Genomic DNA, 24,439 nt, shown 5'->3' on the forward strand with positions numbered 1-24,439 from the left:
CTCACTAGGAGCACTAAGGAGCATTGTGCATGGAGGGAGCACTCCACATCGAGGAAGCAGTGAGCATGGAGGGAGCACTCGGCAGAGTACTTGGCACTGGGAGCACTGAGCACAGAGGGAGCACTAAGCAGAAGGAACAGCACACAGCACAGAGAGCACTGAGCATGGAGGGAGCACTCAGCACGGAGGGAGCACTTGGCACTGGGAGCACTCAGCATGGAGGGAGCACTCGGCACTGGGAGCAGCACGGAAAGCACCGGGCACAGAGAGCAGTTGGTAAGTCGTCCTTCTGGGTGGCTCGCTGGCCAGTGCGCCGGGTTGGGTACTTGTGGCCATAACTGTCGGCACTGAGCACTTTGCACCCATCTACTTCATGAGCCCCTTAACCGCCCCTCTTGGCGGATACCCAGGAGCGTCCATCTGCTGAGCCGCACGTGGGAGCGAGTGGGGCTCCGTGCGCACTCACACCTGCGGTGGCACCAGAGAAACCGAAGCTCCGGGGTTTGAAGGACGTGCCCAGGCAGTGCAGCACAGGGTTCCAGTTCAACCTGCTGGCTGACTGCGCTCTCGGCCCTCAGGGAAACCCCCATCCTGCACCACAGCTAAAGGCACCCGCAGCAGGCGCGAGCTCAGTGACACAGCCGCTGTCAGAAGCAGCAACTTCGCTTCCCTAGGTCAGCCTGGCTTGTCTCAGAGCCTTCCGCCTGGACCCTCTCCCTGGGGCAGTCTGCGATTCTGAATGCCACCCCGTGCCGGCTCCTGACCACACGGTGGCTGCAGCCCTGGGCTGGACAGGTTGGGGCGGGGCTCCATGGGCTCCGCTCTCACCTCCCGCTCCCCATCCTTCCTAGTCTGAGAAGCCCGGCGAGGCCACAGAATCAGACTCCGCCCTCTGGGATCAGCCAATCGCTTGTCCTGGAAGCGAGGAGGCGACTTGGAGAGTCCACCACCACCTCACAGCCTTTTCCCAACACGACACTGCACAAGACCTGCACTTCTGTGCAGCAGGCACGTCCACAGTGCAGCTCCTCCAACTGCAGCTCCCACTCTGCCCCACGACGACTGCAGTTCACACACACGCTGCGGCCAGGCCTCCCGGGCAGGCCTCGACCGCTCTCAGCTCACCCCTGCCGAGGCCCCTCACCAAGAACCCCGAGCACGGCCGTGGGGCCGGGCCCCGTCCCTGCTCTCACAGGGCCAACCTGAGTGTCCGGGTCCCGGCTCCCTTGCAGGACTCACGCCGCTGCGCGCCCCCTCAGGGGGCCCTGGCGGCTCCTGCGCAGCCGGCTTCTGAGCCCAGGGGCCGTCCCGGTGTGGCCAGTCACTCGCTGACCCCCTTCCTAGGGGCTGTGCACTCGGCCGTGTGCAGGGCGGGCAGCGCCTGGGAGCCCCGAAGACCAGTCTTGATGGCTCCAAAAATAGACTCTGAAAGCCAGAGTGCCCTGAGCGGAGTGGAGATTTAATTTAGACAGCGAGGGAGGAGGCTCCAGGTTAAACTGACAGCAGATTCCGGGCTAGGAGGCAGCTTCCCACCCGTGACCTGACTCTGAACTGAGCAGCCAGGTCCCCACAGGGGGCAGCAGCCCCTGACCCCCGTGAACACTGCCTGGGGACAAGAAAAACACCAGGTGACCGCCTGGGCCTGAGCTGGGTCCCGGCAGTTCACATGCGAACACTGCACAGAGCTGGCTCCCCAGGGACTCACCTTCCAGTCCACGCGTCTCAGGCAGCCCCTCAGCGTCCCTGTTCCGCTCTGGTCTTCTGCCACGTTCTCAAGAGCCACTCCCAGGAGTCACGAGACACAACGCTGACCTTCTCACGTCCTCTCTTCCTCTGCGAAGCAGGTCTCTGAAGTTGGCGGGATTTGCATCCCGGACCCCAGAGCAGAGACGAAATCCCCTGGTGCCTGGCTCTGCTCGCCTGGGCCGTGAGCACAGAAGCCGCGATGCCCTCACTCACCACCGGTCCACCAAGCACAGCACCCGGGCAACGCTGTGGGCTGCAGGAAGCGACATGCTAAAGGTGAGCAGACGGAAGCAAGCTTGCACAGTGGACGCGGTGCCTCGGGCACCCTGGGCTGCGGTGAAGCCGTGGGGAAGGAGGGAGCAGGTGGCGCCCTGGGGGCGGAGCCGCAGGTGAGGCCACTGTCCCGGCTCCCTCACCACTGAACACAGCACACAGCACACAGCACCTGTCACGGGGTGCCGAATGCAACGCTTGTGCAGAGAGGACGGTGAACTCCAGCAGCTCCCAGTCGGGAGGGAGAAGGCAGAGAACGGAGCACCTGTGTGCCCCGGGGCCTCATCCAGGTCGCAGGCTCAGCACTCTGCCTGTCGGCTCCACGCTGCGAGACCACACTGGGCATCCAGAGCCCAGAAACGCTGCAGAGCCACCGCCACAAAGCCCAGGCCTTTCTCAGAGCAGGAGACGTGTGCCAGCCGCACGAGGACAAGCCACTGCTGCGTGTGCACGTGCGTGTGTGTGTGTGTGTGTGTGGCCACTGCCACCCATCCACACAGTCACTTCCTCACCGGGCTAAAGGCTCACAACACATCCAGCTCAGGCTTGGTGGCGGCACAGACGCTGCTCTGGTTGGAGGCGGCTCGCTCGGGGGCGCCAGCACCTGTGAGTGACTTCTGCCCGGGGCTGCTGCCAGCCAGCCTCGCGGGCCTGCAGGAAGACTCCTCAGTGAGGGAGGGGCTGGGCTGGGAAGAGCGTGCGCAGCACGGGGTTTTGGCCACAGCAGCTGAGACCTTTTACTAATGATGACGCTTCTGCAGGTTTCCGCATTTCCCAGTCTGCTCCCTTCACTCACCGAGGGTCAGGTCCACAGCTCTGGCGACCTGAGGTCAGCTGGTCCAGGGAGCTGTGAGCAGACCGGGAGCCAGGCATGACGTCCTGAGGCCCTGAGCTGGTCCCTCGTTTCCACGGCCACACCACGGGCAGCGTCTGAAGCAGGGCGTGTCAACACTGCAGTGTCCTCAAGAGACAGGCAGACCCTCCACAACTTGCCCTGCCCTCCTCCCCACCCCTGCTGAGGGCCCTGGGCCCTGCAGGCTCCTCATGCGCTCAGAGACCCTGCCTCTGCCCGGCCGTGTTCCTGTCCACCCCCGACGGCCAGCTGCAGAGGCGCCAGGCAGCCCCCACTCTCAGCACTGCCTCTGACTCCCCGCCTCGCAGCTGCCTGCCATCAGAGGTCCCTGGGCCGGGGTGGAAAGGTCCTGCACTCGGCCAGACGCCAGGGTAAGGCACCCCTGACCTGGGTGTGCTGTATTTGTTCTAACAAGACACGGCACTCCAAAGGTGTCCCACACTCATCAGGTGACAACAAAATGCCACACTGGGGGCACAGCAACAAGAGCTATCTCACTTCAGAAGGAGGGCAAATCCCAGGTCAAGGTCTAGGCCACCGCCTGGACGTCCTCCCTCACCCCAGCCGTCGGACAAGCTGCCCCGTGGAGCTCTCTCACTTCAGAAGGAGGGCAAATCCAAGGTCAAGGTCTAGGCCACCGCCTGGACGTCCTCCCTCGCCCCAGCCGTCGGACAAGCTGCCCCGTGGAGCTCTCTTCAGAAGGAGGGCAAATCCAAGGTCAAGGTCTAGCCCACCGCCTGGACGTCCTCCCTCGCCCCAGCCGTCGGACAAGCTGCCCCGTGGAGCTCTCTCACTTCAGAAGGAGGGCAAATCCAAGGTCAAGGTCTAGGCCACCGCCTGGACGTCCTCCCTCCCCCCAGCCGTCGGACAAGCTGCCCCGTGCCCCCTCCAGACACTGCTGGCTCACCCGTCTCCCGGCAGCACTGTGCTTGTGTTCCTGCGGCTAAGCCCCCCCCCCACACACACACCGTAAATGCTCAGGCTTGGGTGCGTGCCTGAAGGAACGCTCTGGGTCCCCACCCGCACACCTGTCTCCCCCACACCCCCGTGGCTACAGCAGGGCAGATGGAGGGGTGCCCAGGGCCAAGCTACGTTATCCGAGAAAGGAAGCCCTCGACGTTCAGAGAACCGGGGGCAGGCGGGTGGCGCTGCGGCCAGGGACACCCGCGTCCACAGCGGAGTGCAGGTTTGAGTCCCTGCTACGGCTGCCGACCCAGCTTGCGTGCGTGCACCCTGGGAGGCAACAAGAGCCTGGGCGCCTGTCACCCACACGGGAGGCCCACAGGGCTCCAAACTCCTGGATTCTGCTGCCTGCAGACCCCTGGATGTGCCCTGCTCGTCCCAGCAGGGGAGCTGTGTGCCTCGAGGTGTCCGACATCACACTGTCACCTCATTACCCTGAGATCCTGGAGGGCAGGGACCGTGGCTGAGTTTTATACTAGCATGGTGCCTGGAACAGCAGGTGCGAAGCCGGACTGAAAACCAAGTCCACCCACCAGGGACCTCTGTCACCAGCTGGCCCATCACTGTCTCATGTGGAGATGCAGTGAGGCTGTGCGCCGCTGACCACTGGCCGTGGGCACGTCCCCAAACCACTTCCTTCCCGCCCCACACTCCTCAGGTAACCCATCCAATTCCGAGGCCTCACTCCCAACCCAAACACCACCCTAGTCAACTCCACTGCACCCCAGGCATCAGGAGGCCGACAGGTCCCCGCGGCACCTTCCCACCACTCTGCCACCCACCTGACTCCCACCTGCACACGTGCTACTGGTGCTTCAAACGCGACGGGTGCTCATGACCAGTCTCCACAGTTAAGCTGGCATTACCGACATTTACTGTTTGCCCAAATTTTGCTAGCCTGCTACACTCCCACTCTGATTCCTGTGTTACCCACAACTGAACTCCTACTGCAGGCAAAGCACTGCGCAGGCCCCGCGCAGACCCCGGGGCAGTGGGTCCCAACCCCACATGGACACACCAGACGCCAACTCACAGCCACACGGACATGCGCCCTACACACCCCGCAGCGTCGGCACATAAGGACGCTGGACCTGTGCTAAGTCTCCTTTCCGCACAAACACCAACAGCACAGGCCCACAAGCAGAGACGCTCGTCAAGTCAAAAGCTGTACAAGGAAACCCTCGCCACCTGCCTCGCTCCTACTGTAGAAGACAACCTCGCTCACCTGCTCCAAAGCAGCCTGGTCGCGTGGCCAGACACTCCAGAAAATAAAAGATAACGGAACATTTGTGGCGTGCGGGGAAATGTACGTAAAATGACTGACAGAACACTGATCCTTATAAATATACTTCATTGCATACATTTTTATTTTCAGAACAAAACATATAAATAGTTCATCTGAATAATACATTTCTCACAAGTTAAATCACAATGCACACTATGGTTAATCAGCTTATCTCCAAAAACAGTCCTTTCTGGTTTCATTTATTTCCTTAAAAAGCAACACACTTTATTTTCAGTAGAAAAATGTACATTAAATTCACAGTGACTCCAGCAAAGGGAGCTCAGCCGCCGTACCTCTTCCTGAGGTCCTCAAGGGAGCTGCCCCCCAGCCCTGCTCCGTCCACGTGCCCGAGCAGCGCACGCACAGCTGAAAGAGAAAGCAGATCCTCCACTCGGGTCTCGTCCTACAGGGAGCCACCCGGCCACCAAACCACATCGCCCACACACGCTCACCACGTCTCCCGCGGGGCCTCCCACCACACAGCCCCAAGGAGCTGACCCGGACACTGTCCTCCAGGAGGCGAGTGTGCACTGCAGGAAATCCACAGGGAGCACAGCGGCTACAAAGCCAGCGCTCCTACCGCTAGTGCTGGGCAGGGCGGGCGGCGAGGAGGGAACCAAACGCACAAGTTCCGAGGGGACAAACACGAAGTCCCTGGCACAGAGACCGCGGCAGCACAGCAACAGCAGGGGGTGGGGGGCACGCCTGAGGGCTTCAGAGGACGCCCCGGGGAACTGAGGCGGCAGCAGCCGTGTGTCTGCAGTGGCACGTCCAGCTGAGGACGAGGGCCCGCCTGCTCAGGGTCCCCACAGAACCCACCAGGAAGAAAAGGACACCCACGAGCTTTGCTTTCTGCTGACTGCTACGCTTCAAAGCTGCCTCTCTCGAGTCAACGACTCTCCTCAAAGCACAGAGCAGCCCGAAACGCTGGCTGACTTCAAGCTTCCTAAAGCTGACTCCTGCAGCCACACACAGCAGCTGCCCGCCCCCAGGCCCCAGAGCCACCTGCCCCCTGGCCAGGCTCCCTCCTCCTCAGAGCCTCTGCCCGTGGGGCCCTCAGCTGAAAACCCCCGTCCCCACCCCTCCTTCACCTAGCCAACCACTGCAGTGCTTCGAGAATCCAGCTGAAACCAAGCAAATGCAAGGAAATCACCTCTCACAGGGCAGACGGCCCGGGTACCAGCCCACGCAGGGCCCACGAGGGCAGGAACCCCTCCACACCAATGACCGCCTTCTCCACAGGAGAGCCCAGGCTGCCTGGGTCAGCAGGGTCCAGCTTTCTCACTGTGCGAGCTGCATCACCTCTGCTATGCCTCAGCCTCCTCTTTCGTACAACACAGAGGATGCGCACACCCGCACCTCCTGATGCAGTCAGGACTGAAAACCACAGCTGTACTGTGCTGGCACAGCAGGTTAAGCCACTGCCTGAACGCCAGCATCCGCCAGCAGCAATGGTGCGAGTCCTGGCTGCTCCAGTTCCAGTGCGGCTCCCTGCTGGTGCTCCTGGGAAAGCAGAAGATGGCCCTGCCACCCATGTGAGGGACCCGGGGGAAGCTCCTGGCTCCTCCTAGCTCTGGCCTGGCCCAGCCCTGGCCACTGCTGCCACTGCGGAGAGAACCAGCGCATGGAAGACCTCTGTCTGTCTGTCTGTCTCCCCCCCCCCCCGGAACTCATTCAGATAAATCCCTAAAAAATAAATAAATTACTCCATTTAACTTAATTATAATTACTGTCTAATTACACTTACTTTTTATATGTGCTATGATTTCATGAATGAATAAAGGAATACACCAGAAGAGAGACATGAAAAAGCTTCTTCCTAGAACTTACTCCTTTTTTCTGGTTCTGACATAAACATCACGGCCATTTCAAACCTTTTCAGTTCAGAAAGTCTCAGTAGGATTTCAAAGATGAGTGATGGCTCTTCCCTCCTGAAATGATTCAAATAAAAAACAAACGCTCAGTTACGAGTAGCTCACTTGGTTCAACTCACTGACACAGTACTTCCAATCGTATGTAAACCAGGAAGGGGTTCCCTTCATCCCTGGATAAGGTCTACACGTAGGCAATAGAGATCCAACACTGAGGCAGTCCGTGAGGACCCTGACACTCGGTGTAGACGGCGAAAACCCTTATACTCAGTGCAGACAACGGTGAGGACCCTGACACTCGGTGTAGACGGTGAAAACCCTTATACTCAGTGCAGACAACGGTGAGGACCCTGACACTCAGACAATGAGAACTCTGACACTCGGTGTGCACAGTGAGGACCCTGACACTCGGTGTACACAGTGAGAACCCTGACACTTGGTGTACACAGTGAGAACCCTGACACTTGGTATACACAGTGAGGACCCTGACACTCAGTGTAGACGGTGAAGGATCCTGACATGCGGTATACACGGTTAGGACCCTGACACTCGGTGCAGACGGTGAGGATCCTGACATTTGGTGTAGACAGTGAGGATATTGACATTCAGTGTAGATGGTGAGGACCCTGACACCCAGTGTTGAGTAGCTATGATACGTAAGTGTGTCATCAAGTCAACGAGGAGATCTAAAGCTCATATGAGAACTCAGCACACACATTGGCTCCACTCGAACCCTGGCCATTTCCATACCTACTTTTTCCTATGAAGAACTTAACAAATCCTTTTTCCCTTTTAACTGTCTGTTCTTGTCATCTCTTTACAACTTCCGTAACGATAGAGAATTTACTAGAAAGCTAATTCTGCTATGTGCAAGTTATTAATGTGACATCAAAGAGAACAAATGCCTCCATCACTGAAAATAGCGTGACAAGAATTTGAGTTTGGGGAGTACTCCAATCCAAAACCCAAAACCCCAAAGTTTCCTAACTCCATGACACCACAGTAGAAAATTCCACACCATAAAGCCTGTCTCATGCACAAAATTATTTAACTTTTTATTTAATAAATATAAATTTACAAAGTACAACTTTTGGATTATAGCAGCCTTTTGCCCCCATAACCACCTTCCCACCCGCAACTATCCCATCTCCCACTCCCTCTCCCATCCCATTCTTCATCAAGATTCATTTTCAATTATCTTTACATACAGAAGAGCAATTTAGTATATACTAAGTATAGATTTCAACAGTTTGCACCTACACAGAAACACAAAGTAGAAAGTACTATTTGAGTATTAGTTATGCCATTAATTCACATAGTACAACACGTTAAGGACAGAGATCCTACATGGGGAGTAAGTGCACAGTGACTCCTGTTGTTGATTTAACAACTGACACTCTTGTTCATGGTGTCAGTAATCACCCTTGGCTCTTGTCATGAGCTGCCAAGGCTATGGAAGTCTCTTAAGTTCACCAACTCCAATCTTAGTCAGTCAAAGCCATAATCAAAGTGGAAGTTCTCTCCTCCCTTCAGAGAAAGGTACCTCCTTCTTTGATGACCTGTTCTTTCCACTGGGATCTCACTCTCAGAGATCTTTCATTTAGGTCTTGTCTTTTTTTTTTTTTTTTTTTTTTTTTGGCCACAGTGTCTTGGCTTTCCATGAAATCCTGAAATACTCTCATGGGCTTTTTAGCCAGATCCAAATGCTTCAAGGGCTGATTCTGAGGCCAAAGTGCTGTTTAGGACATCTGCCATTCTATGAGTCTGCTGTGTGTCCCGCTTCCCATGTTGGATTGTTCTCTCCTTTTTAGTTCTATCAGTTAGTATTAGCGGACACTAGTCTTGTTTATGTGATCCTTTTGACTCTTAATCCTATCATTATGATGAATTATGAACTGAAACTGATCACTTTGACTAGTGAGATGGTACATGCCACCTTGATGGGATTGAACTGGAATCCCCTGGCACGTTTCTAACTCTACCAATGGGGTAAGTCTGATTGAGCATGTTCATGCATAAAATTATTAAAAATATTACATAAAATTACCTTCAGGCTGTGTGTGACACAGAAATGAACCCTGTGCTCACATTCTAGTCCCACCCCCACTAGATCTCACTGCACATATACCAACAGTCCCATGTTCACAACCCAAAACACACTGGTCCTAAGCATTTCACAAGGGACCCTCAACCTGGGAAACTACAAAAGTCAACTTACTCAATATAAAAGTCGTGCAGAATCTTCACGATTTGGTTGAACACATCTGGTTCTAGATTCTTTTGAAACAGCTTAGGGTACAGGGATGGCTCAATTTGCTTGGGAAAAATATCAGAGAGTTAGAAAACTAAATGATGGCAACATTCACGTACCACAATTACACAACTGCTGAGGTGAAACAGAGAAGAGTTAACCCCGACGCCCCAGCACCACTGAAACGCACCAGCAGTGGGAGGCCACGCCAGGGAGGCGGACAGAGACCCCTGCCCTCTCAGGGAAGGGAGACTACCACCTGATCGGGACCTGTGAGAGCGTCTGCAAGCAATGAATACTGAAGGGTTAAAAAGTTAAAAGCCGCTCCCCTCCCCTCCTCTGGTGAACTTTCCTGACCTCCTTAGACTTGCTCTGCATAGCCATTCTCTTTAAGGTCAGTCAGTCAGTGAATTACCCCAATGTAAACGTAACCTTAGTTTCACCTAAGTAGGATAGAAGGAGTCACTGTTTATCTTTTTGCTCCTGGAACTCTGACCCCACCATATGTCCCTTATCGCCATTCGGCTGCATTCCTAGGTATCATCGAGGCAGTTCCCGTAACCTTGTTGTGTGGCCCTCCCTTTTGGTAATAGGAGGCTTTTTGATCCTCCCTATATAGGCCATATGGTTCTCTGATGTCTAATCAAGCCCTACTCGATATCCTGTACTCCCTGTATTCATAAATCAACTGATTGTAAAATCACTTAACTTGTATCAATTGTTTACTCTGTACCGACTGTTTGATCTATGCAATGATTGATTTTCTTTGTTTAAACGTGTATAAAAACCCTGACCCTCGACTTCTCGCGGCCGCCTGTCTTCTTACACTCAGGGGCCCCAACATGCTGGATCATCAATAAACCTTACCCTTTGTTAACTGCATGAGAGAATGCCTCTTGGAATCGTTCCTTGGGCGGTGGACGTTTTTCAACTCTTACAATACAACTACAGACTCGAACACATGGAATCACACAAGAAGACGCATTTGAAGGGCCAGGTACTGTACAATCCTGAGGCAGTGTTGCTGTCATCAACTGGGCAAGACTACGCTAGCCCACTGTTTACTGAATGTCTTCAGACCAGACTCCCCAAGGGCACAACCAGCTCATATTCAGGAGGACAGCGGCCAAGCACTGCGAGTGCCATGCAGCACGGGACAGAACTTGTGTTTCAACTTCCTGTCTGCATCTCCACCGGGAAGAGCTGAACTCAAGTGATGACAGATGAAATCAGATTCAGCTGCTTTAGAGTTTAGAATTAACGCAGAGCCTGTTGCCAAGGAGTGTCAAGGTGTCCGCAGGCGCTGGGCAAGGGGTGAAGGCAGCTGCGCAGAGACTATGCAGTGACTAAGCGGCCTCTGGCCTTTCCATGACAACAGCTCTCCCTCTCTTACCTTCAAGTACTGGTACAACACATCCGGACAACTTCTCAGTCGCCTGAAGTCGGATTCGAGCTGGAAGGAGTTCGCAGGAACCGGAGGGAGCGCTGCCGTGGCCAGGTGAGGAGGCGCCAGTCCCACCCCTGCAGCCGACTTCTCCGGGGGCGAATGCTGCACACCCTGCCTCAGCCTGGCCTGGGGGCTGCAACAGTTCACAGGCATCAGCCATGGAGAAGCGCCAGTCAGAGCTGAACAAAGGGAACGTCAGCAGAGGCGTTTACCTGCTCACTATGTAACTACCGTGCAGCTGCTTGTACCCTGAAAGGACTAAATCCTTTGGCCAGCAATATTTGTACACTGCTGACAAAACAGACCGTGTCCTTCCCGGCCAAGGGTGAGCATCTCACTGTGGGGTGACGAGCAAGGCCACCTTTGGGGCGCATCGCCCACCTGCTGCGGCCCACTGCACAGGCCCACAAGCCCGCCTTTCAGAACTCGGAATCACCACAGTTTTGAGATACTCCCTGGAAGAAGAAACACTTCTTACTTGAACAAAAAGGCTGCCTAGTTTCCGTCTTCTCACATCCATCTATCACGATATAAAACTACTTCTGAAGTCAAAGTCTAAAAACCAAAACACCAAACAGGTTTAGTGGGTGGCACTGTAACATATGAATAAAATTTCAAATTTAAATGTAAACCTACTCATCTATATCTTCTATTTTATCATCACTAATGAAAACAGAGACTACCATTTCAAATTCTCAACAGCGAAACATTTATGTTGAAGTTCTAGAAGAGAATCAACAAAATCAATTTATTCACTTTCTCCTCATCTCTAAGGCCCGCCCACAGTAAACCAGAGCGGAAGAGAACCTGAGCAGAGCAGCTCACACAGAAGGTGAAGAGTCAGGGACGGGTCCTCCTGCTTAGCCTAATGTCGTGCAACACCACACCCACTTACACCGTGACACAGCCACTCACCACATCACTCACACAGCAACATGGCCACCCACTGCAGGCCCCGGTGTCACCCCACCACTCACACAGCGGCACGGCCACTCACCACACCATCACACAGCGGCACGGCCACTCACCGCAAGCCCGAGGTGTCGCTTCCTTCTTCGATTTTCAACACTTTAGCTTTTGGAGTGTCACTGGTGGGCAAAGCACCATCCTGGCTGGAATTCTTCTTACTTGCTATGCCTGGGACAGCTGCTGTGTGTGCCCCACTGACAGGAGCCTCCTGGGGGGTGGCGGTGGCTGTGCTGTCTGCCTCTTGGAGCAGGTCTACCACGTGTCCAGTTTCCTCAATAACAACCTTCCTGAGTGGTTTCTAGATCAATCAGAATCAATTCTTTAATCAGCACACTGAAGAGCCACAGTCAAAGGCTACAGCGCTGCGGCAGCTGACACACTTATAAACGAATCCAACGCAGTGTCGGACAGATGAGGAATGACATCGTGTGAGACGCAGGTGTCCGGGGAAAGATGTGCAGGTAAAAGAAGTCACCAGGCACTGGTGAAAGGACCAATGCTAAGGAAACAGGCAGGAAGGTGGAGCTGGCTTAGGGAAGGCTTCAGACAGGTCACGGCTCAGCAAGCAGCAGGGGCAGAGCGGCGGCGAGGGAAGAGCCGGGGAAGGCTACTCGTCCACAGCTCGAGTGGCTCGAGCGACCCGCGTGCTTGCCCGCACTCTGCATTTACTCAGACACCCAAACCACCGGGAACAGAGTAGACACGGGCAAGAGCCCGCTCCACACTGCAGGGCCGGGCTCCTGACACCAGCGCCCTGCTCGTGCAGACACTGGAGGCAGCAGCAAGGGCTCAAGTGACTACACATGGGAGACCTGCATTCAGTTCAAGGCTTCCAGTTCAAGCCCCAGCCAAGCCCCAGCCCTGACTGTTGTAGGCATCTGGGGAGTGAATCAGCAGATGGGAGCTCCATCTGTCTCTCCCCCTCTCCTCTCAAAATAAGCTAATTTATCAATTTTATTTTTAAAAGATGTATTTATTTATTTATTTCAAAGGCAGAAATACAGAGAGAGGAGAGAAAGAGGTCTTCCATCTGCTGGTTCACTCCCCAGATTGCCGCAACAGCCAGAGCTGGGCCGAACTGAAGCCAGGAGCCAGGAGCTTCTTCTGGATCTCCCACATGGGTGCAGGGGCCCAAGTACTTGAGCCATCTTCTGCTGCTTTCCCAGGCACATTAGCAAGGAGCTACACTGGAAGTGTAGCAGGCAGGACTTGAACCGGCGCCCATCAGGAGCCTTCAAAAGCCTTACAAAAAGCAGCTCAATAAAAGCATCCCAAGGTTATACATTTATCACACGATATTCACATTACTAAGAGATTATTATAATAGGTTTTCAATTTAATTAAATGGCATTATCAGTTAACTTCGATCACTGTGTCAACCTAACCTGCTTTTTGTATATTTAGAGAATGCTCTTATGTTTTATTTTTAAAATTAATCTATTTGGGGCTGGTGCTGTGGTGTAGAAGGTGAAGCCTCCCATATGGGCACCGGTTCAAGTCCTGGCTGCTGCACTTCCAATCTAGCTCTTTGTCAATGCACCTGGGAAAGTAGCAGAGGATGGCCCAAATACTTGGGCCCCCGCACCTATATGGGAGATCCAAAAGAAGCTCCTGGCTCCTGGCTTCAGATCAGTGTTTACATTCAGCACGCTCTTTTGTGTAATAAAATCTAACAGCATTCTTCACTACCATCATCTTAGCGAACACACAGAAGTACACCGAGGAACAACTGTCCCACCAGGGTACGGAAGACGAAACAGGGAAGACAAATGCTTTCATAAATGTACAAATATCAACAGCAGCTACGGAGGAACAGAAAAAGGAAGTTCATATTCTCTAGTGTCCTCTATGTTTGAAATTTGATTTTTAAAAATAGTTATTTATTTCAAAGAGTTACAGAGACAGAGGGGAGAGAGAGAGAGAGAGAGAGAGAGAGAGAGAGAGAGAGAGATCGAGATCTTTCACCTGCTGGTACACTCCCCAAATTGCCATGGTTGGGTCTGGGTCAGGCCAAAGCCAGAAGCCACGAATTCCAGCCAGGTCTCCATTTGGGTGGCATGGGCCCAAGTACTTGGGTCATACTCTGCCATATCCCCAGGCTCATTAACATGGAGCTGGATGGAAAGTGGAGCTCTGGGACTCACAGTGGCACTCATATGGGATGCTAGCATCACTGTGCCACAGCACTGGGCCCTGACATTTGATTTTTACCTTTCCTCTCTATGCTGTTTGCTCCAACTGTATAAATTGTACATCAAAAAGTTATAAAAATGAAATTTTGATGCACATATTAAATTCAGTATTAAAAACAGACACCTATTAACACAGCTAGGACCAGACTTAACAGCAATTTTAAGCAGCTTTGTAGGAGAATCCTGTAAGCAGTTGTATTTTAAAGAAAAGACAATAAGGTGAAGATCTTTGCTTTGCTGGGAACTAAATCAGCAACAGTTTTGTACCCAGATATAGGCCAAGCACAGCCATGTGTTAGTGTAAAAACCAGACAATTTCTGACAAACACTGATATGAATTAAAACCATGTGGTCCCATCTTAGACCAAATCCCCAGGATGGGTCCCATTTGGTGCGGCAGGTAAGATGTCACTTGGGACGCCCACATCCCGTCAGAGCGCCTGGTTTCAAGGCCTGGCTCCACATGTGCACCCCAGGAGGTAGCATGTGTTGGCTCAAGTACCTGGGCTCCCAGCTTCAGAATGGCTTAAGCCCAGCCGTTGTAGGCATTTGGGGGATGAAATCAACAGATCGAAGCTCTCTCTCCCTCTCTTTTCAAATAAAGAGAAAATCAATGAGTGAAAACGTTTCTAGAATTAAAACTGAATCTGCAATTGACAGCAGATGCAAACAGAGGGTTATGAGAGCTGAGGGTGGCCAGGAGGGCTGGGGTTCCAGAGGCTAACAGGCTCAGCCACCACCCACACCGCCACAGACAGGACTGAAGAAAACACCGAAGTTCAATTCATTCTCTCTTTAAAATCAAGAATAGGAACCAAGTGGAAAAGGGAAGTTTGTCCATAGGGAAAGTGGAAAGTAAATGAAACAAAATAGAGGGGCCGGCACTGTGGCACAGTGGGTTAACGCCCTGGCCTGGAGTGCCGGCATCCCATATGGGTGCTGGTTCGAGACCTGGCTGTTCTACTTCCAATCCAGCTCTCAGGTATGGCTTGGGAAAGCAGGAGAAGATGGCCCACGTCCTTGGACCCCTGCACCTACATGGGAGACCCAGAAGAAGCTCCTGACTCCTGGCTTTGGATTGGTACAGCTCCAGCTGTTGCAGCCAATTGGGGAGTGAAGCATCAGATAGAAAACCTCTCTCTTCTTCTTCTTTCTCTGTGTAACTGACATGAAAATAAATAAATAAATCTTAAACAAACAAACAAAATAGAAACAGAAACAAGATAGAACATGTGAGCAGAGACCGAGGGGTCAGCTGATGGGAGGACCTTGGCCTCACTGCCACCCTCTCCAGAGGTCCCAGCCCTCTGGGAGCAGAGCAGCCTGGCCTGCCCCAACCTGGGGAGCCCACTTCCCCAGTGCACGCGACCTCACAACCCAGAAGGAAGAGGAAATCACTATAGCATTTTTGCACATTCTTTCCTTTGATACAAACTAACCTGTGAGTTGCTCTCAATTTAAGGAGAAAACAAGAAATCAGGTAACTCACTTGAGATCTCAGTTTACAACATGGGCCTGAAACCAAGTTTCCAAGGCGTTGTGCCTGGAGACCATGACAAAGATGAAGGGCAGTGTGTCCCCACCCTACTAGGATGCTAGTTCTGTGCTAGGTCACTGTGTACAGAGCTCACGTCTCAGAGGCCTTCTGTTCTGTCCTGAGAGGCACACTGCACCTTGTCACCCGCAACACAAACCAAGTCTCACAGTGAAAGCTGTGGGAGCTGCTCTGGGTATGGGACATCACACACAGCCGATTGGCACACACCATGTCTTTCTAAAGATGGACAGCAAGGCCTAACCAAGACTCTTTTAAACATGGAATTGATATTTGTGAAGACCTCTTATGAGATGTAGAAGTTTAAATCTTATTTAACCAAACATTCAACCACTTTCACTAAAAAAGAAGAGAATAACAGCAAATGAGTACAACACAGGAAAAATGAGTGAAATGTATGAAGGCAGCTCGATTTATAGCTGGCACATGTCACGCATGACACCAATCTTATTCCAGGAAATCCAAGAGAACACTCACACTCTCAGTACACTGACCACTGAACAACCAGTCTTCTATCTGCTGCCACCTGAGCCACACACACAGCAAAACCAACCCTGCTGGCTGTGCTCCTGCTGGAGGGGACGGGACAGGGACACCGCTCCTTCACTGTGGAACCCCTTCCTCCACCACACACAGCGTCACACACAGCAGACCCCTGAGGCAGGGAGAGCACCGTGCTGGGGAGGGGCTGCAGGGAAAGTTGCAAGTCCAACTTCCGGATCCGGCTATCGGCTGTACAGGCGCCCACCTGTAAATGTCCTTCAAATCTTACCTGCCTGTGCACTCCTCTCTAAGTGCTGTGTAATTCACACATAGTACCATGTAAGGTTAGAAAGAACCAGAGTCTAGTCATGTGCCCATATTTACCATAAATAAATTCAACCTTGAAGGTTCAGCAAAAAATCCTCATACTCCCATCAGCAGCTCTTCCTGGCCCTGCATCACAGGAAAGAAACTGGCCTTGATGAGAAATGGCACGGCGCCCCAAACAACACGCAACACGTATTTCTGAGGATAATTCAGTCTATACTGGATTTCTGCATTAAGTGTTGGTTTAGATGTAATCCCTTTTAAGATGCCAGGCTAGTGTAATACAAACCCAACCTCAGAAAAAATAGATACAGAAACATTTAGCTGCTACAAAATGTAAGCCCAATGCAAATTCCTTTAATATATGTAAAAACAGTTATACTTACAGGATTAAAAACATAACACTACCCCAGAACCACAAATATCTGATTTTGCCCTAATTTCACTTAATAAATACTCCTAGGAAGTGTTTTTTGAAGATTCAAACAATGGCCCTAAGGATAACTTTCAACCTTTTCTTGAAGAATGATTAATTGAGGGGCCGGTGCTGTGGCGTAGCGGGTTAACGCCCTGGCCTGAAGTGCCGGCATCCCATTAGGGCGCCGGTTCAAGTCCTGGCTGCTCCACTTCTGATGCAGCTCTCTGCTATGGCCTGGGAAAGCAGTAGAAGATGGCCCAAGTCCTTGGGCCCCTGCACCTGTGTGGGAGACCCAGAAGAACCTCCAGGCTCTTGGCTTCGGATCTGCGCAGTTCCAGCCATTGCGGCCAATTGGGGAGTGAACCAGTGGATGGAAGACCTCTCTCTCTGCCTCTCCTCTCTCTGTGTAACTCTGACTTTCGAATAAATAAATAAACAAATCTTAAAAAAAAAAAAGAATGATTAATTGAACAGTTTGCTTCTAATTCCATTAACAAAACACAGGTATTTAAAGGGCAACTAAAAAATGAACAGCATCACTTACAGTGCATCCAGGCTGAGGCGGGTTCTCGGTGGGTTTTACTTCATTCTGTCTCTGTGTGGACTCAAGGAAGACCTCGTCCCAGAGCCCTTTCTCAATCAATTCCTTGGAAATAAACGTGCAATCACAGTGATCAAAACATCAAGTTAATTAAGCAATAAGATAAAATGTTTCAGAAAATGTGAGCTTGAGGTGAACAGAAACCTTACCTTCTTGATTCTGGAAAGTTCAGTCACTGCTTGCTTATTTCCAGGCTCCAGGAGTAAAACCGTTTCAAAATCTAAAGTGAATTATTTAAAAATATGGTAATCTAGTCTGTAGATCTGTGATACATCTAGTCTGTAAGCCCATTTATATCTCAGGAGTTCACAGGGACCAAGTGCCCTGAGGGCTCCTCCAGCTGTCGTACACGGACCCTGTCCTCCGACCCACTCTACAGAGGATGTGGCTGAGGTCCTTCTCCTGTCACTCCTGCCTTTGTCCTGCGTTTCTCCTTCTCATCTGTAATTCAAACATCCCACAGATCAGCCTGAGTGCGCTGGGGCTATCAGAGACCCTCAGGTGCACTCTGCCAGCTGCATCCCATCGAACCTACTGGTGATCACCAGAGCAAGCAAGTGCACCACACTAAGCCGGGAAGCCCTGACCCACGGAGCCACGGACAGCTGCGTGGCCGCTCTGTGCCTCAGCCGAGTGCCACTGCTGCCGTCTTACCTTGCCTGGCCTCACTCAGCTTCCCCAAAAGGGTCCTTGCAGTTCCTCTTCTGGCAAAAGCTTTGGAGTAGGAGCCGTCCAAAGCAATAGCACGAGTGCAGTCTTCCTCAGCTTCTCTGTATCTATCAAACAGGACAGAACTGCCAGTTGGAAAATGCAGCTTACAGGAGACGTCTTACAAACTAAAAGCACAAAAAGCCACACTGCAGTCCCTCCATCTGAGTCTCCATTCCAGCCTCATTCAGTTTCCTGCTGATGCAAACCCTGCAAGGCAGCATGAGTGGGCTTCTGCCACCATGTAGGAGACACGAATTGAGTTTCTGGCATCAGTCCCCTGGCCAGTTAGGAATTTGGGGAGTGAAGCAGGAGATGAGAACACCATCCTTTTTCTTTCTACTAAATATTTTTGAATAATTTTACAAAAACATAGATGATGGGTACATAGGCTAAGAATACTACTTCCATGAAAGTTTGAGAAGTTTGCAAAAAAAGGTTTTTTTTAAGAATTTTCCAGGGCCGACATTGTGAAGTAGCAGATAAGGCTGCCACCTGGGACATCTGCATCCCATATGGGCACCAGTTTGTGTCCCGACTGCTCCACTTCCCATCCAGCTCCCTGCTAATATGCCTGGGAAAGCCACACAAGATGGCCCAAGTGCTTGGGTCCCTGTACCCACATGGGAGACCCAGAAGAAGCTCCTGGGTCCCGGCTTTGGTCACCTGGGGGATGAAGCAGATGGAAGATCTCTCCCTCTCTAATTCAAATAAATAAATGTTTAATAAAAAAAAAATCCCACGAATACATTATCCCCAAGGCCTGCAGCAATATCCTCTCATCCTCCAAATGAGGCTTCATTTGAGCTAACTCAGAATTTCTAATTTTTTGTTTGTTTATTTGGAAGGCAGAGAGACAGAAAGAGATCTTCCACCCACTGGTTTAGCACCCAGATTTCACAACAAGGGCTGGTCCAAGCTGAAGACAAGAGCCTGGAGCTCAATCTGGGTCCCCCATGAGGGTGGCAAGGGCCACCCCTGCTGCTCCCTAGGGTGCGAATCAGCAGGAAGCAGGAACTGGAGGTGGAGCTGGGACTTGAACTCAGGCACTCCAATATGCGATACTGGGGTCCCAAGCAGCATCCCCTAGCCACACCTGCTTGGAGATGTGGAATGTGTGGCAAGGATCACCCCAAGTCTAGTGGCCTTATCCAACCTCACTTCACCTGTCTTCAAATACCTTTTTACTTTGACTTGCCTGTATCTTAAAACGCAGCTCCGCATTTTGTAGTGTCAATGAAAAAGCCAGCACGTAACTCAGTACTAGCTAACGTGCCATATCAGAGCACATGTTCACAGTAAAAGCATCAGCGTGTAAGCAGCACTCACTTCTCTATCCTCAGGTAGGCCATGGCTCTGTTTGCAGGGAGAAGGGCATTCGTGCCGTCCGCTGCCATCCCTCGGGTGTAGCATTCAATCGCCCTTTCATACTTCCCCTCTTTGAAAAATCCATTCCCCTATCATTGAAGAGAACAGCATGGAGAAAAATTTTAAAAAAGCAAAGATGCTAAATGACTTCAAACCTTAAACACTACAAGGACACCCATCAATACTAGATCAGCAACTTAAAGGCACAAAGGTAGCCCATGAGACGTGGTTCAGACTTCACTCATCTAGGCTATGTGTTTACAGGTTCTTTTCAGGAATAAAATGTAAACTACTACTTTGCAGCATTCATTATCACCCTAGTCAACATTATATCAAGCTTAAATTTATAAACTCATTTTAATGAAGGCCCAAATATTATAATTTTTAGTTTCATGAGTAGTTGTAAAAAGAACTTCACAACTGAAATAATTTTTGTGGATGGACAGAGTGGCATTGCACAGGCCTCCTTCAGTTACATCACCACACCTACATGTAAGATAAACTAAACTGTACTAGGACGCACACACATTTCATCATTACATTTATTCAGAATCAGAGCCAGACATGGCACAACCAAAAATTCCGTAAGTACTGAATCAGGAACCCTGTGTGAGCTCTGAAGAGCTCTAAATCCATTAAATTCACCCTCGGCGTAGTTGTGCACAGAAACTTCCCTCAGAAACGGTGCAGTCCAAGTGCACTGAAGGACAGACCGTAATTCACTGCTGTGCCTAACGCCCATCTGCACACAAACATGCAAAATCTCCCAGCAGGAGTTTGCTTGTTACGCCTAATGTTTCTACAGGCACACTTTTTTAGAGACCCACATGACAGGTCATCAGTCACTCAAATTTTGAATTAGTTGGCTTCTCAGGTTTCAATGTATTCAACTTCCAGTTCCTACTGAAGAAAAATGACAACAGAAACTTCTCTGATGACAAGCGATGAAGAGCAAAACAGACACCGTGTAAAGAGCTCAGGTTACCAGGTCCTTCTGCGCCATGGCCTGCTGCCGATTCTGTTCCTCCGTGGGCGTCCCCTCTCCCTCAGGTGACCTCCCCACCACGGCTGCTCCTGTGGGCTGTGAGCTTCCTCTGGACAGTAAAGCCTAAGAGACAGCACCCGGCTTCAGTAAGCAGGTAAGGGCATGAGGCACACATTATGTGCCTGATACTGAGATTTCTCCCACACTTCCAATTACTCACTGAACAACATTTCCACTCTAATTCTAAACCTTTCTACTTACCAAAGTAAAAAACAAAAACAAAAAATGAATAAAAACTTACTCTAATTAAAATAAGTATCCACTAAAGGAAGCTGCTCATTTATTTAGTCACCAAATATTTACTGAATTTCTACACACCCCAGGCACTGTTCTAGGAGCTATTTTCAAACACAGAAATTAATCAAGATTTCATCACTGCGGGGCGGCACTGTGGCAAAACAGGTAAAGCTGCCACCTACAGTGCCGGTATCCCATATGGGTGCCGGTTTGAGTCCCGGCTGCTCCACTTCTGATCCAGCTCTCTGCTATGGCCTGGGAAAGCAGGAGAAGATGGCCCAAGTTCTTGAGCACCTGCACCCGCGTGGGAGACCCAGAGGAGGCCTCCTGGCTCCCAGCTTCAGACTGGCGCAGTTTCAGCCATTGTGGCCAACTAGGGAGTGAACCAGCACATGGAAGACCTCTCTCTCTCTCTCTACCTCTCCTTTTCTCTGTGTTTAACTCGGACTTTCAAGTAAATAAATAAATCTTAAAAAAAAAAAAAAATTTCATCACTGATTTTCTCTAGCATTGTCATTATTTGACCAAGGACAGAAACACAAGGATACACAACACTCTACAGCTCTCGAATGCAATCAAGTGGTAACATTTAAGAGCAGATTTTCTCCAAATGCTGTCACTTTTTTCTGAATGCTTCATGATGGCAAAGCAATTATAACTTTGACTCAAAGGCAAAGTGTAACTGCTCAGTATCATTAGACAACTGATTCTAAATGTAAGCAATAACTATTGTTGAAAAATTAGTAACGTGTATGTCAACATACAATCTATAAAGAAGGAGCAACTTAAAAAGTACAAAATCAAAGAAATGTGCTCACTTTAGTACAGAAATCAGAATACAAGCTAGGAATAGAAAATCAGTGGGGTAAAGAAAAAGGAATTGTGGCGCAGCAAATTAAAGCCCTGGCCTGAAGCACCAGCATCCCATATGGGCACCAGTTCTAATCCCAGCTACTCCTCTTCCAATGCAGCTCTCTGCTATGACCTGGGAAAGCAGTGGAGGATGGCCCAAGTCCTTGGGCCCCTGCACCCATGTGGGAGACCCAGAGGATGCTCCTGGCTCCTGCCTTCGGATTGGCGCAGCTCTGGCCATTGCGGCCACCTGGAGAGTGAACCAGCAGATGGAAGACCTCTCTCTGTCTCTTTCTCTGTAACTCTTCAATAAATAAAATAAACCTTCCCCAATTGGCTGCAACGGCCGGAGCCGTGCCAATCAGAAGCCAGGAGCCAGGAGCCTCTTCCGGGTCTTCCACGTGGATGCAGGAGTCCAAGGACTTGAGCCATTTTCTGCTGTTCTCCCAGGCCACAGTAGAGAGCTGGATTGGAAGTGGAGTAGTCAGGACTTGAACTGGTGTCCACATGGGATGCCGGCACTGCAGGCAGCGGCTTTACCCACTACACCACAGCACTGGCTCCTCAGCCAATTTTTAAAATGAGGATCAGTTGAAGAACTTTAAATTATACTACCTTAACTCACAACTAGTACAACTAAAATTTAATAGTACAACTAAAATTAGATCGTTTCTGTACTAAGAAATCTACTGCACAAACTATGCATAAGCTCTTTGTCAAATAAAGGTTACATTAATGGGCCGGCGCTATGGCATAGCGGGTAAAGCCACCGCCTGCAGTGCTTGCATTCCCTGTGGGTGCCATTTCATGTGCCAGCTACTCCGCTCCCATCCAGCTCTCTGCTATGGCCTGGGAAAGCAGTAGAAGATGGCCCAAATCGGTGGGCCCCTGTACCTGCATGGGAGACCTAGAGGAAACTCCTGGCTCCTGTCTTTGGATGGCTCACCTCTGGCTGTGCCATTTTAGGGGTGAACCAGCAGGTAGAAGACCTCCCTCTCTAACTCTTTCAAGTAAATAAAAAAAAATCTTAAAAAAAAAAAAAAAGTTAAAGATAAAATGCTTTCTGTAAATAACTACAGCTTACCTGATTAATCTTCCGAAGTTCATTTGTTGCTTCAAAGTTATCTGGTTCCAATTCTAATACTTTTTCATAATCTAAGTAAAATAGAAGAGAAAGAATTCTTGAAAGAAATTTTAAAACTTACATATGTACAATGATCCCTTCTGCCAGTGACTAATGGCAACTGTGCTAGAGCAACCACTGACAGCAGGCCACTGCCTTCTTCCCGCGCTGCCCGGGGCAGACAAAGCCGCCCAGGCAAGACGCCTGCCCTCCTGAGCCCCACCTCAGAAGGCCAAGAAGCAGCAAAACCCAGCTAGATGTCAGCTTTTCTCACACCTCGTGCTTTATACTACGTAAATCTATTTTATGAAACAGCAGGACTAAGAATCTACAAATGAACAAAAACACCTCAGAGTTTCACTCATGATACCTCCTGCCTCATGGTAGCCAACAAGACATTTTAACCTCTTTTACAGACAAAAAACCGGAGAAGACATTGGTCACACACAGGCACGAGGCGGGAGAAGCAGAATCAGGAGCGCCCACTCCTGCCTCCCATCAAGAAGCTAAGGTCCAACCCACAAGTACCAGCTGACTCCAGATCCTGGAGGCAACAGGTCATAGGTCAAGTGGGTGTGTCCCTGCCACCCATGGGAACACCTGGACTGAGTGCCTACCTCCCAGCTTTGGCCCCCAGCACCATCCATTATGGGCATTTGGAGAATGAACCAGAAAGGTTCATTCTCTTTTTTTTCTTTCTCTCTCTCCCCCCATCTCAAATAAGTTTGTTTAAAAAGCAGAGCTGCAGGCCGGCTCTGTGATTTAGCAGGTAAAGCCGCCACCTGCAGTGCTGGCATCCCATATGGGCACCGGTTCAAGTCCCAGCTGCTCCTCTTCTGATCCAGCTCTCTCTGCTGTGGCCTGGGAGGGCAGTGGAGAATGGCCCAGGTGCTTGGGCCCCTGAACCAGCGTGGGAGACCCAGAGGAGGCTCCTGACTCCTGGCTTCAGATCGGCTCAGTTCCGGCCATTGTGGCTATCTGGGGAGTGAACCAGAAGATGGAAGACCTCTGTTTCTTTGCTTCTGCCTCTCTGTAACTCTGCCTTTCAAGTAAACAGATAAATCTCAAAAACAAACAAAACAAACAAACAAACAAAAAAAGAGCTGAAGTCCCATTAGTTCTTTCTCTAAAACTTTAAGATACCTTTTATATTGCAAAACTGAGGGGTTCAAATATTGCACGGAGATTTCTCCAAAGGGAGCAGCTGTGCCCGCGCAGTGCTCTGTGAGCCGTCTGTAACTGTTAAACGTTTTTTAGAAATGAGGACCTGGAACACAGTAATACCTTTTTTGGCTTCCTCTAATTTCTGCAAAGCAGATCGAGCAGCGCCCCGCCTGGCGTACGCCTTTGCATAGCTTCGATTCAAGGCTATGGCTAAATTACAGTCAGACTCAGCAACCGCAAACCTGGAATTAAAAAGTAAAACAAACGAAGTTGGTAGAAACTTTCATTTCATCAAAACTGCAAAATGTGCTTCTGAAACCCTCAAAAGAAGACTTGCTTCCACACGAAGGTGTGCCTCCACCTCCTCTCTCTTAGTCAGCCTGGGAAAGCTGTAACTTAATGATGGAAGGCTAGAGCACAGAAATATTCCTTTAACACAGGAGCAAGAACGGCCAACACCACTGCCTTCTCGGTACTGCACTACCGGTCCTCGCCAATGTGGTTCCACGGGAAAAAACACCAAGTACACTGGAAACACAGACCAAACGATGGACTACACAGAAACTCAAAGCAGTGCTCAAAGTCCTGAAGTTCAGCCAGGCGACCGATTTCCTATGGGACAACAAACGACTCACAGTCCAGAGGCAGAACACTGCCAGTCTGTGTCAGATTCTGAAGAAGATGGAAGTGAGGCACCTCACACAACTC

General features: G+C 50.7%; 1 protein-coding gene across 9 annotated transcripts in view; it reads right to left on the reverse strand.

Annotated features, from left to right (window-relative positions):
- Positions 1–5,172: 5,172 nt before the first annotated feature.
- Positions 5,173–24,439, reverse strand: part of RPAP3 (RNA polymerase II associated protein 3) — a 45,038-nt gene continuing 25,771 nt past the window's right edge. For all 9 annotated transcript variants that reach the window (XM_070049731.1, XM_008259349.4, XM_008259351.3 and 6 more), the window contains 12 exons: positions 23,852–23,973; positions 22,529–22,599; positions 20,296–20,418; positions 19,272–19,399; positions 17,889–18,010; positions 17,384–17,454; positions 17,178–17,279; positions 11,718–11,956; positions 10,636–10,822; positions 9,210–9,307; positions 6,951–7,051; positions 5,173–5,486 (listed from right to left, as the gene is read on the reverse strand). In XM_070049731.1, the coding sequence (XP_069905832.1) occupies positions 5,401–5,486; positions 6,951–7,051; positions 9,210–9,307; positions 10,636–10,822; positions 11,718–11,956; positions 17,178–17,279; positions 17,384–17,454; positions 17,889–18,010; positions 19,272–19,399; positions 20,296–20,418; positions 22,529–22,599; positions 23,852–23,973 (1,450 nt within the window). In that variant the 3' untranslated portion in view covers positions 5,173–5,400. The remainder of the gene's footprint in view (positions 5,487–6,950; positions 7,052–9,209; positions 9,308–10,635; positions 10,823–11,717; positions 11,957–17,177; positions 17,280–17,383; positions 17,455–17,888; positions 18,011–19,271; positions 19,400–20,295; positions 20,419–22,528; positions 22,600–23,851; positions 23,974–24,439) is intronic.

This window comes from Oryctolagus cuniculus, chromosome 9 (assembly GCF_964237555.1).
Source record: "Oryctolagus cuniculus chromosome 9, mOryCun1.1, whole genome shotgun sequence".
NCBI classification, from domain to species: Eukaryota; Metazoa; Chordata; class Mammalia; order Lagomorpha; family Leporidae; genus Oryctolagus; species Oryctolagus cuniculus.